The 13,632-nt window shown below is 42.2% G+C and overlaps 1 protein-coding gene across 1 annotated transcript in view; it reads left to right on the forward strand.

The window, feature by feature from the left end:
• Positions 1 to 782: 782 nt before the first annotated feature.
• The window catches only part of DRC11 (dynein regulatory complex subunit 11), a gene marked incomplete at both ends in the record, with an annotated part of 107,989 nt that continues 95,139 nt past the window's right edge, over positions 783 to 13,632 (forward strand). Inside the window, 5 exons of the mRNA XM_082484009.1 lie at positions 783 to 1,096; positions 6,301 to 6,625; positions 10,146 to 10,259; positions 12,462 to 12,650; positions 13,378 to 13,449. Coding sequence (XP_082340135.1) covers positions 783 to 1,096; positions 6,301 to 6,625; positions 10,146 to 10,259; positions 12,462 to 12,650; positions 13,378 to 13,449 — 1,014 coding nt within the window. The remainder of the gene's footprint in view (positions 1,097 to 6,300; positions 6,626 to 10,145; positions 10,260 to 12,461; positions 12,651 to 13,377; positions 13,450 to 13,632) is intronic.

A 13,632-nucleotide genomic window follows, 5' to 3' on the forward strand; every position in this document is an offset into this window, starting at 1 on the left:
GCAGGCTTCCTCGCCTTCTGTGCAGTTTCCCATTATATTTATGCCACAAAAATCTTTTATCCCCTATTGACTTTCTGTCATAGTACTAAAGACTGCAACTGGGGATGACAGAAGCATAGAGCCGTTCATGTTAACAGTGACATCAGGCTGTATGTTTTCTTCCCTCGTCACAACCAAAGCCTATTGAGGGTTCAGACCCTGTAAAACATCATGGCTAGAGCAAACATGCTTAAGGGAAGTCAACTGGCAGCGTTACATTCACCACCAGCTAAATTGTTTGGCATAATTATAAGCCTAATCTTATTTAAGGAGCAAGGCAGGCCTGACCAAGCTCAGACCCACGAGTCAGCACTGCTCCAAACTGCAGGGTAACAGCTTTTAAAACAGGAATTGATTCAGACAACCCTTCAGTCAATTTAGTTGTGTCGTAAGGCTGTTTCTGTCTGCACCTCTCCACCCCTAAAAAGTTCTGTCTAGAATAAGACAAAAGAAAAGAGAGGGCTGCTCGTATAATATATTTAGCCCTGCAATCTCTGCGCCATACCTGAGCAGGTTGTAGTGGGGGAACAGGTAACTGCGGACCTGAATAAGGCAGCAGTCATTGTAAGTCTGGTGATTTTTAGAAAGAAAGAAGGAAAAAAAGAAAAGCAGTAGCATTTGCGCAAGCCCCTTTTCCTCTCAGGGCCTCACTTTCCCCTCCCAACCTTTGTCTCTTGTTTCTTTATTTTACAGAGGCTGCAGGGCAGGGTTTCCCTCCCCCGTGTTTGCCCAGAGCTAGCACAATGGCTGACCTGTCGAGCCCCAAGTATCTAGAGGAGACCCTGAGGACTGGCCCCTGCACACGCTTCCGTGTCGCTAGACCCATGCGCGTCTCATTCTCCTCTTGTCTGCTCCCTGACTGTTGGCTTGGTCTGCACAGTGGTGAATACGTGCTGGGCTCCTTGTGCCTGCAGGAGCCCTCCTCTAGCACACAGATCCCTGTTGCAGCCCAGCTCCGCACCCCCCTGCGCTCACAAGCCCTGCTGGTGCTTTCTCCATTCCCTGTTAGATCGCCCAGCACAGCCCAATCTCATCTTCCGAGAAAGAAGAAATGCAGGTAGTTTGCAGTGGCAGCATAGACGCTTCAGAAATGTTTTAAAACACAGACGATTTAGCACTCATTTAATCAAACGGTAGTTTCCATATTAGGTGAAGAGAGCTGGGCCAAGTCAGAGTCAAATGTTTTCCCTTCCATCTCTTTACACATGCCCATCCCTCAGAAAAAAAAAAAAAACAAACAGTAGGGCCCATGCAGTACTACTCTCTGCATTTACATGGTTGGCATGTGAAAGTGTGAGATGTTTCTGTCCTCAGAGGACAGCCCAGAAAAAGTAGGCAAAGAAGCCTGAGTTCAGCCCATACACAAATCCAGAGGCAGACACAGCTTGGCGTGCACACTGTGCCATGTCCTGGAATAACAGAAATAGTGTTCCCTTTGGCAGCTAAGTAAAAACACCGAGACACTTCGGTGGAAAAAAAGAAAAACCGCACACACAAAGGTAACCCCGCTGATGCCAGATTCCACTGCTGGCTCAAGAGTGGTCTGAGGGACAGTTTGCATGCTCAGCACAAATCCTTCCAAGAAGGGCATGCTGAAGTCTCTAAACCAGTTCAACACAAGTAAGCAGGCTAACCTCAGCTGTACTCAAAAACAATCATAGGTGTAAAAAGAGATGGATCAAGCAAACATGCAGCCTGGAATATTAAAATGAGGCAATGCATAATTTGGCAGGATTTTAAACATCTCTCTATAGCTTCAGCAGAAAAACACATTTCTAAGCTTCACTCTGAATAAGCAGATCAGGCTTTATTTTGAGCAATAAAAGCAAGATTCAAACTAGAACTCATGCTATGGCAAAAGAGTTGTCTTAAGCCCTTATTCTAGACTCCGTTTCTACTTTGTGGCAGTGAAGAGAAGGTACATCAGCTAAGAGGTAAAGCCTTGACCTTTCCTGCAAGTTGTAAGTTGCCAGAAAGCACTCTGGGGGCTATGGAGTTAAGTCACTTTATGTGTTTTTTCCTTATCCCATTACAGCGTTGCTTATTTTCCTCATAACACTCCTATTTTGTAGTTGCTATGACAATTTGCAGTATTACTTATACTGCTATACACATGCAGAAATCAAGAGACTTGTTTCTTTTCCAGGATTTAATAATCTTACACCATGAGTAGGAAAATTATGCTCAGTCCTGCTAGTTACCTGCGTTAGTAGGCTGGTTAGAGACTCTAATCCAATCTAATTCTGATGCAATATCATCCTCAGGCACGGATACAGTTTACAACCTACCCATTACAGGACAGGAACAAGCCTACAAGATGAACCAGTAACATTAAATAAAAAGCCAGCACACTCAAGGCTGCATTGTGCTCCCCCTTCAGTGCATGGAAGCAATTTTGAGGGAGTTTACAACTTAATGCAATGGGAGACTGAGTAAATAGGCAAAAATTCAAATAGGGACTTAGGGGTTGCATGCTGTGTGATTAACAGGCAAGGAGAGTCAAGTTCATAACCTTGAAGATGTGCATTACTCCTGACTACCCTTGAACACGTTTGTCTCCAAAGCTGAAGAGCTCCTCAGGATTATAGCAGCTCTGCCAAGTCCACCAGAAAGGGCTATAAACACCAAGCTCATCTGATCTTTCAAACTGGTGCAGAAGTGCTCCCATTTGGACACCAGTAAAACCTGAAATAATTATTTTAACCCTGTTTTTAGGGAGGGGAAACAAATGACTCTGCATGTGTCTCTAGTTTTTAATCGGAGTGAACCAAAGAAACACTCAAATCACTTTTCTGCTTGCACTGTTTAGTTATCAAGTGTCTGCTGTTCCTCATCACATGCCTAATGAACTGAAGCACTAGGGCCAGGTCCCCCGCGAGGTGTCAGTCACCCTGAACGCAATAGGTATACAGGAGCTATCAGCTTATCACAGCTGAAAATTTAGCAGTTCCACAAAAATCTTTTCCTTCAATAGTTCATTTTCCAGTGGGCCTGTTCCTTCTTTTGCCCTTGTTTACACAGAAGTTACACTTCTTTTGGCCCTCATTTTACACTGCTGCAAAAGCTGAAAACATGCCATAATATCTATAGTCTTAACATCTGACCCACAGCAACGTGCTTGCAATCATCTTAATGCTTATCTGATAATTGCTTCCATAAAGCATTAGTTTATGTTCCATCTATATTGCCTTATGTTAACATACTCTGAAGGGCTAAGAGCACTCCGTCCGTCCCCCTCCTCCCTCAAAAAGTCATTCAAAATACAAAAAGAAACTGGATATTAGCTGGCTCAGCAGGTGGAACCACTTGACATTCCTCAGTCAGAGGAGGCAGAAAGGGAGGTTATTGTAAATTGGAGTGGACAATCGTGGAGTCGGTTCTTGTTGCGGTAAAATCTGTTGTCTCCATGCGATAACCTGCATTCGAAATGCTCTAGCCTGAGGATACCCACTGTTCATAAATCAGCGGTATGGTTGTGGAGACAACCTCCAGGGCTAGGTTTCCTCAAAGATTTATAGCCTCCCCACTATCAAATGGTCTGTAAGGAGGCACAGCTAACTAAGTACAATACTGCGTTGTTTCCTTCTGTGCTGGAAAGCCCTGTGAACCTCACAGCATTACACGTTCTTCCGTGTCCTGACTTCAGAGGAAGCGTACAGAACTCCCATTGATCAACCAGCAGAGCTGTTAGGTCAAAGCTAATACTGGTCACGTTTGTGCCAATCTTCTCCACTCTGCTCATTTTATTTTGTTTATCTCCTGCACCTGTGTTAATTGCTGCAGTTGAGTGATACGGATGGTGCAATGGGATGTAAATGAAGTAGGAAAAAAGGAAGGGGAAGGACCTGGGTGGGCTGCAGAGGCATTAGGAAAAGCAAGACCAGCTGCATCCTGCAGAAGCCCAGATCAGCTGAAAAGTATAATATGCACATTAAAAAGTTAATGGTGCAAATTCAATAGCAGGGCTCAGACTGTTGGTGTTTTTGCTGACTGCTGCAGGGAGTCCCAGCAGCCGCGTCAGCATCCTGGACGTGCAGCACACACCCAGCGCTTTGGGCACTCATGGGCTGGAGTTTGTCCTGTCCACCCCAGTGCAGCACAAGCCTTGAGTCATTCTGTACTCTGAGATTGGGAATGATAAGATCAGCTGACAGAGCTCCAATTTAGGCATTTATTATCAAGCACAAGCAACATCAGCAGCTGCCCCATTTTCTTGTCAGAGTTAATACACAAGCACTCCCTCAATGCTGCTCAGACTGGCAAGAGGTCTGCTCTGAAAGCTCATCTAATGGTGGCGGGGGCTTTTACTGTCTTCATCCTTCTTTGAGAGGCTTTAGGAACCGCAAGCAATAGCAACGTTGAGCACATGGATGGGTCTAGATTGCACCATTGAGGCCAACGGCCTTTATTTCTAGGTCTAAGAAAAAAAAGCGTTCCCTGTTACCTTAGCTCACTGTTTTCCCCTCCTGCTACAAACCTGACAACGTGAATCAAAAAACTGTTTTCCTCCCAGCATAACTGAGTCTCAGTGCAGAAGAAATTTCTTAGCTCTGCTGGTAGAGAAGCATTTTCAGAGATGTAAGATTTTTTTGACGCCTGTCACTCCCAAGAGAGAGTCTTCACCTAGCAAAGAGAGGTTACAAAGTAGAACAAGGCCTAAAAGGGTCTTTCACTACCACAGATGTTACCACCTTTCAGCAACAAACTGTTGTTTGAGCTCTTCTCTGAATAACAGCCTCATTGTCCAGAGTCCATTTTTTGTGCCTTTAGGATTATTTCCCATGATATTCCGCACTGATCTGCCGCTGACAGCCAGTCCATGCTCCCATCAGAGCTCCGCCTATTCCTACCAAAACTACCAAGTAAACATCTTTATCAATTCTGGAAGTGCAGCTGGCCTTAGGTGGCATCTTCCGTGTCGCACAGTCCCTTAGCCACTAGACCAGACATTTAGCAATTGCTTGGAGTGCAACGGTTGCTGCTATAGAAATAAATTATTTTTCTCACTTCACATTTGAAATAGTGCCCACAGCTGTGCTCTGGCATTGGCACCGTGTTATGATTTGAAGAACACACAACAATTTATTGTCGTTTAGAAAATCATTCTATCACCCAATGATCCCTCCCCACCTGGGAAGGGGAACTGGGGAAAAAACAACGAAACCTGAGGGTTGGAATATAAATGGATTTACGAGAATAAGGCTAAATAATTAACATTAATAATACTAAAGAACCAATATTGATCCTAATGCCAATATAAAATATACAGGGATTATACTCAGCCAATTCTGTCAGTAGGAAGCTGTGCACTCCCAGCAGTGAACAGCAAATGTCGGACACTGCCGGCGCTACGGCTTCGGGAGGAAGGGAAGGCCTCAGGGGTCCGGCACTGGGGCAAGAAGTTCTCAGGATCACAGCCATCATAGAAGAGGGAAAACTCCTCAGCAAACTTTCTAATTTATACTGAATGTGATGTTCATGGTAGGAAATAACCCTGTTGGCCAGCTTGGGTCAAGCGCCCAGGTCTCGCTCCTCCTCATTCCTGCACCTGCCTAGCTCGAAAACACTGAGACCTTGAAACCTGCATACCATAGCAGGCTAATAAAGTAAATATTTTAACAAATTCAGACACTAGCATCTTCTAAAAATGCATTTTTCCCAAGCATTAGAAGAGACCTTACTGAAAAGTAAAATTACTGAAAGAAGTTAATCCTGTGTTGCTCAAACCATGACACACCAATACAACCCTTACCCTACAATTAGCTCTGAGCAACCACTTCAGAAAGGCAGAAAAGCAACACACACTTTTGAAACATCAATTGGTCCTCATCCCAAACACGAAGAGACCTAAAAGAGACCTTCGCCCCTCATAAGGGCTTTGGGGAGGGATACCTTTTCTATTAAACAATCTTCTCAATTAGCACAACTGAATGAAACTTGTGGCACTATTGGGGGTTATATATAGCTTCGAGTGTTTGAAGGATGCTTCAGGCATATTAAGGATGAAGTTGAAAAGTTTTTAACTTTAAAGCTTTCATTAATAAAACAGCATTTAAAGATTCCTATTTTTAAAATAATAAAAAAAGAAGCTTTTGCTAATGGTTTTTTAAATACCTTATAGTTAAAATCTCTTTATAAATATAATGGCTCACATTTCCAGGCTTGCTTTATTGAGAAATCCACACACACAGAGCCCTGGCATCATTGTGTGCTAACTCTTCCTTTCATGTCAGGTTAACATAGTCTCCTCTTTTCAATTAGCACTTACAATAAGATGTGGACAGATGCCCAGAAAGACCTCGACATCCAGCTCCGGAGAGAAAGAGAAGAGTTCCTCCAGCCAGAAAAGGATCGCGTGAAAGCATTCAAGATGTTAGCCATTTCCTACATCAAATACATGCAAATCTTCCGTAACTTGGAGACGGCCCATGACCAGCTCGTTCACCAGCAGAAACGGACAGTGATTCGGCAAGTGCTAGATGGTGTGATTGGCCGGATCCTGGAGATGAAAAAAGAGATGGTGGAGCTGGAGAACTCAGAGTTTCATTACATTGATAATATCCTGGAAGATCTAAAGCTTCTCCCTGTAGGTCTACCTCTATTATGAGCAAATTCATAGGAATTTTGCCTATTTTAAGGACAGTCACGTTTACTTGCAGTCTGTGAAGTTCCACCAAGTAATTTAGCATCCTGCACGTTCACTAGTGTACTGGGTGATCGGTAATTATGGCTTTTTGTTAAAGATCAGAGTATATTTTATATATCTATGACAAGCATTAGATATTGGAGCAAGATTGTAAAAGCTGATCTGCTTGATCAATGTATTGCATTTCTGCATCTCCATAGCAGCACATGCTCTGTGGATCTTTTACTTGCATGTGTCCTGACATGAAGTCCTGTTAACTTACACAGCTTCACTCTTAATGACAGCAGCTTGACTGCCTGATTTTAGTGTGGGATTAGACAGAAAACGGGCAACTGATAACCAAGGTACAGTCCACTTCAGTATACCCTTTGCATCACTGCCAATCAGCCTCGGGCCTCTTCCGGAGATTACAAGTAATGCTAAAATTTGCATAGTCTGGTCTCCTAGTTTGTAGTACAATGAACTACTAAAATAAGAAATTTGAGACAAGTCTTGTATTGTAAAGGAGGCGGGAGCTGGGATCACATTCAATGTCCAGGGTTCAGGACTGCCTGATGTAAAAGCAGCCCCCTGCCAGACAGCCCACTAAACCAGATGGATATGACAGTAAGGCAAAGTCTTGAAGCTGTGCTCTAAAAGCGGTGTGAAAGATTAGCTGCAAAAAGGTGGTTACTTCTCTCGCAGACAGCTCCACCTATTGTCAAGTTTAGGTACTGCTGTTAACAGCTTTTCTAAAGAAAAAGAATTTGAGCTTAAATTATTGCTGTTTTCCCCAGTTATAACGTGAGATAAATCATTATAGCATGATTTTGAGATTTGTAACCGTGTTTCTGTTTGCAATTACATGTGTATTTCACTCTGCAAATTTAGGATAGTAATTGCCATGAATTTTCACCTTCTACATTAGTCACAGCTGAGAACTATTTTAAACTATGTGAAGGCATACTAGAGAGAATAAACACATCTCGGGGGAAATTGATCCTTAAATCATATTTTGAAATCATTAAGCACTGCTATTTTCATGACATATCACTAAACCCACCTGCAGCAAAAAGTTGGCAAGTCTGAAAAGTCATGCTTGACATCTATTAAAAAAACAAGCATAAATTCAAATTCCTGCACCACACCTTAATTTTAAGAAGGCATGGCATACCGACCTATTAAGAAAAGAAAAAGTCACTGAAGAGATTTCGGGCTTTTTCAAAGAAAATACGATTTTCCATAGTAGATAAGAATACGGATTTATGTTTATTTTTCTAAAATAATCACACATTCTTAGTTACAAAATTATTTTACTGGCCAGTACTTGACAAATAACTTCTGTTTCTTAAAGAATCTGCCCAGAAAGGATATCTCTAGTCCTTCCTTTCACTGTATTATCATGGGCTAAAGTCCAGCACCATTGTAGGCAGAGAACACAACAGTGGTCTCATTTTTGCAATGATATTACATGCTTTTTACTAAGCCACTGTAAGGCCAAGCTTCATCTTTCTTCAGTTCTGTGCCGCATGTTTTTGTACAGTTGCCTTCCAACAGTCACTCCATTTCCTGGGGTAATTGTAAAGGTATTCAGACACACAAATCCCACATGGATCTGGGAGTGGCTAAAAGGCTGCAAATTTGACTTGACGATAAACATCACAAACCTAACCTTTCAATGCTGGGCCTCAAAAAGAGATTATAAAGAGAAGTAGTCCCCCTACTTCCCACTCCCTCCATCCCCACTATTATAGCGTTGATCTCATCTTTACAGTCAGTAAAAGTCACAGCCCAGAATCGCTTGTAATTAAAGCTCAGGTTAGACATCAGACATACTCACCATCCCAACATTGACTGACTCGCACTGCTACCTGACAACTTAAAAGCCCTCTCATCCTATACAAGGGTGTCCAGAGAAACCACTGGATTTCTTATGCCTAAAGACAGCCAGATTTGTAATCCATCCTAGAGCGATTTGGACTCTTAAAGTACAATGTATAATCATTTCCATCAACGGTCAAGGATGTTAGAAAGTGCAAACAGGGAGCTTAACAAGGCAAATATTTAGAAACTTTAGCAGACCAGACCACTGCATTGATAAAATCACTAGGGATAAACACAGTCCTACTTGGAATCTTTCTTATGCTGCTATAACAGGGATGTCCCGGTCTGCACCGTGTGCAACTGAGGGAATTAGTAATGAAATCTTTAAGTTGGCAGTTCACAGGGGCTGTTTTCATTGGCCACAGCCTTTCTTGCAAGTTCTTGCTCTAGAAATTGGAATGCTCACAAGCAGCACATTGACCATGTGCCTGTGTCAAGGCCAGAACAGTGCTTGTTCTTTACAGCCAGCACTTTTCTGTACCTGTCCACACTAGACTTGGCATTGAGGCTGCAAAGGATCGAATCAAAGGTCTCCCTGAGCAGGACAAAGCCTACCAGTTTCCATAGCAGACAGAGCTGAGAGCACTGATAGCACAGCATCAAGTCTTGTACCTGTCTTAGGCTCCTTGGGCAAAAGGACCAAATGTCCACGTATACCTGGGGACAAATTATTGTCTAACTTGACTGTGCAATTCCTCATGAGTAGCACAACAGAGTAACTATACTGCCCGTCTCCCCCGTCCCTCCAGGTGAATCATTTGCTTGAGGAAATACTCTAGATGTTCCTGAAACAGTATATAGGGAACATGGCACCAGCATGAACCAGAGCTGCGAAGACACGTTCCCCTCCCAGTAATTATATATACTTGCCAGTAATTATTCTTGAAGAATTGTCTCCAGTGTTCGATACAATACAAAGAACAGGTTATGCCACTCCACAGCATCTTAACTTTTGGGGAGTTTCTACAGGAGAAAATTCAGTAGAAATGTGAATCAGTTACAACTTTTTAATGGCAGAAACAAATAAAGACAGCCACTTCTAATCATGCCTGATTTTGAGAAGTCTCCGAGATATCACAGTCACAGACAGTGACAGTTTATCTACCAGTAAAAATAACTGTAGATGAACAGAATTGTGCTTTGGTTCCTTGTAATGGTTAAAAAAAAAAAAAAAAAAAAAAAAAAAGAGAGAGAGACCAGACCTATTTTTCATTTTGATTTAAAAAAGAAAAAAGTGGGATGATCAGATGATCATACAACCAGAGGTATTCAATTCAGTGGAAATCACGCTGAAGTTTCTGGCAACCCTGCCAAATATTTTAACAGTTTGATAATGTAATTGAGCTATTATAAAAAGAAAGATTTCTGGGCTGCCATGGTTCAGAAACTGGGATGATTTATTTGTTTTTGTTGAATTAGGCCTTAAGTAATTGCAACGTAACAGCTCAGCAGCTGTTACAGAGGTCAAATTCCCCAACACTCCAAAATATTGAACAATCTCAGTCCAATTTAATGGCTTTGTAAAGGTATTCAATTAATAATTAATGTGATTTGAATGCAGTTGAAAAAAGCATCTCATGACTATTTCTTCCTCTAGGAAGACATAGAAGTACCTATACCAAAGTATTTCATTAAAGAAAACCTTGAAGTCCTGCAGCAGAGGGAAAAAGTCCTTGATCAGATTTTGCTTAATGCTGGATTGCAAACACGGGTAAGCATACCACATACCTATGTAACAGCATGCTTAAGTTTATAGTCACAAGTGTCTGAACACATGAGCCACTGAAGTGAAAAGTATTTTTATAGCAGTTAGGAAGTAAAAATCTGTTTACAGATAAGGCACAAATAGAGTAATATTAAATTTTCCTGTGCAATGATATCCAGTCAAATCTTGAGTCTGGTTAAGACTGAAACGAATTGACTGCTTTATGTTTGTGTGAGTGTCAGAGAAAGGGCAGCACTTTGGCCAAGTTTAGTAGGTGCTTTATTTGCCTAGCTAACTCTCATCACATAATTAGTCCTACTGAAATCAAGTTGGGCTTAAGTTTTACTGGACTGGGATTCTTAACTGGAACAGGCAAAACTCAGAGTTCAGGTCAGCACAACTGTTAGTATTCAGTTGTTTATAACCTCTGAACAATGACTGCAGTCTCTTCTGTACAGCTAGAGAGCTGCAGCTGCTAGGAGGAGTAGAAAATTGAGCTTTGGCAGAGCAAAAGTCATTACAGAGAAGTATACGAACACTCCAGTGAAGACTGTTCTGGATTTGATATACATTTGACTTTCTGGAAATGGCACATTGCCTACAAGCAGTCATTGCTAGTCTCCTGAAATAAACAACTGTGCCTACACGTCTGGATGTCTTTGATTCATAGATGTTATAGCCATAAGAGGACAGTCCTGATCAGACTGCTTCGTCAAACTGCTGCACTGTCCCAAGCGTTGAATTCTCCACCCATAACTGGGCTGGTGGGGGAAGTCTGCATATTGATCCCCCAAAGCGACGGAGGAAAGGCTCCCAGGGAAAGAAACAGCACCAGTCAGACAGAGGCAGTCAGCAGAGGCAGTCAGCAGAGACAGAGCGCAGGCTCTCTGCTAGATTACTTTAATGGGCAGCTGCAGTCCTCTTGGCCTCCACAGTAAATCTCTGGTAAATTCTTTGCTCCTCTAGTAGTCTGCTGTTGGTCTGTGGAAATCCTCTGTTTCAGCACATTACATCTCGAAGCCTTTTTGTTTCCCCACAGTTCTGCACTCACCCCTTTTCAACGTGGCATCCATTACAGATGAGGCTATCTGGTGTGCAGCCAGCTCAACCTGGGAGCACCAGGCTCTGACAGTTTGGACTCTGGCAGGGTCCAGGTCTCCCTTGCCAGGGTACCACAAGAAAAGCCCAGGATTCAATAAACACGAATAAAATAATCGCACACAGTATGAGTCCAGTGGCCTGTGCTGCACTTCCGGTTCAATCACTGCTGGAATTGCTAGAGGGTTGTCAGCAGTTCTGCGTGCGCCGTAGCAAGCCATGTACACTCAGGAAACGCTAACTGCTGTATAAGAGACCACGATATTCTTCAGTATCCATGGCAGTGCTGTTACAAACAGTCTAACGTAAATCATAAACAGTGGAGTTCATCAGAGGAGTCTGCTTTGCAGATCATTTGTCCTTCTAATTCTGTTATAGAAAGCCCTGCTGAAAGTATAGTATAGTGAGGTCTACACAATATATATAGAATCATTAAATGTGAACTGTCTCCAGTTGGGGGATCAGCATCAAGAAAGGACAATAATTCAGCTTTTCCATGGGGAGCAGGAAGGGTTAACAAGAGTTTTCAGGTGTGAGAAGTGTCAGTCCCTCTCTCCAGCTGCGCTGTTCTGATATATTTTTTCCCCAAACCTCTTCTACTTAGGCTGGGCTGACCAGGCCCGAGCTGGCTCAGAACAGCATATCCTTCAATTCAGCAAGAGAGCTGGGGTCCCAGCAGCACATCTAGAAACCATCGCTTCAGAAAAGTAAAAGGAAGATATTCCTAAGAAATCCTCCTTTTAACAGGACAAAGCCCCGTGGTTCTTTATCCATTTGAGATAAACAACATAAAGTTCAGCAGGATGCATAAGCCATATAGAGCCGTTCTTGCTTCCCATTATAGCATCAGGCTTTCCTCGTCACATGTCAGGTTCACTTTCTCCTAAAGGTTCTCAGAAAAACACATCTCTCAAAATATCAAACTTCCAAAGATATTGCAAGACAGCACTGAGACAGGAGCCTCTGCTGTTTGTGACAGGGATTTTTTTTTTGTCTTAGAATGTTTCTGCAAGAAGTTCGTTTGTTGTTTCATTTGCTGAGGTGGACAGTTAACAAAACACAACTGTAATACTTTGCTTTGTCTATTCCTTTTTGGCTGTGCTGTTGAAGAAACCTGTCAAAGCCATGATGTTTGAAGAAGCCATTAAAATAATCCAGGTTGCAGAACGAGCTCGACAAGGCCGTTGTCGAGCAGCATTCATGAAGCGAATTTACCTTGAAGAGAAGACAGACAGGCAAACTAAGCTTCAGGTCCAAATGGGACCAACTCCAGATGATGCTGCCACTTGCATTCAAAAGGTGAAATCTCTGATTTAACAACAGCTCTGGCAGGAGCAAATAACAGCGTTTTGTTCAGAAGAACAGCAGTAGACAGAAACAGAGCTCTTAGGATGGGAAGCATTCGGAAACGATAGCTTTCAGGGTGTCTAGTAGGGTAAAATACTTTAACCTTTAAACCACCTAACAAAATGAGATAGGACCCTAGATGGGAGATCAATGGAAACAGTCCTGCACTGGCAATGTGAGATGACTTTATAACCTACGTGTTTTTCCATTCTGATTTTTATGACCTTAGTTGCTCTTTCTGGCATCCCTTTGGAATCCAGTGCATTTCAGGGAATTCATGCCTTTTCCTGTGATCTCCAGAGAAAAAGAGTTCGTTCCATATCTTGAAAAGATGAGAAAAGGAGATCACTGCTAAATCCCAGAAGTCCTTACACATGAATAATTCAGACAATTCAGGCTGATGAGAACAGGACCTCAGTCTAAATCTTAAGTCTAAACACTTTTTGAACCCTGATGATGTTGTGTTTAGAAGCTAATATACCAGTACGAGGGGACAACAAACCTCAGAATTTGTGTGTGGGGTTTTTTTTAAATAGCAGATGGCAACCTGTTAAAGAGTAATAGTTTCAATTGTATATTGTGCCTTTCCTTCCTTTATTTGTTTTTTCCTGTGTCTGCCACAGTAAAGGAAGCTGTAACAAGGCCCATTTATCTCATTAGAGTTTTGTTTACTACTCAGGTTTGGCATGGATATATCCAGCGCAAGAAAACAGAGAAAATGAGAGAAGACGAAATGATATTTCTGGGGATGGTAAGTAGTGCTGCCTAGAGAATATAAAATGCCACAGTCTGTTTGTTCTTCAGACTTTTGTAATTTAGCAGAAGATGAGAAATTAATTTCTAAGATTCTTCCTATTTTAAAAGGAGTCTCTAAGGAATACAGAACTAAACAGAAATGATAGATGGCACAGAAGTAGCACGATTTGTCTTATGC

This window comes from Vanellus vanellus, assembly GCF_965231255.1.
Source record: "Vanellus vanellus genome assembly, chromosome: 5".
Classification (NCBI taxonomy): Eukaryota; Metazoa; Chordata; class Aves; order Charadriiformes; family Charadriidae; genus Vanellus; species Vanellus vanellus.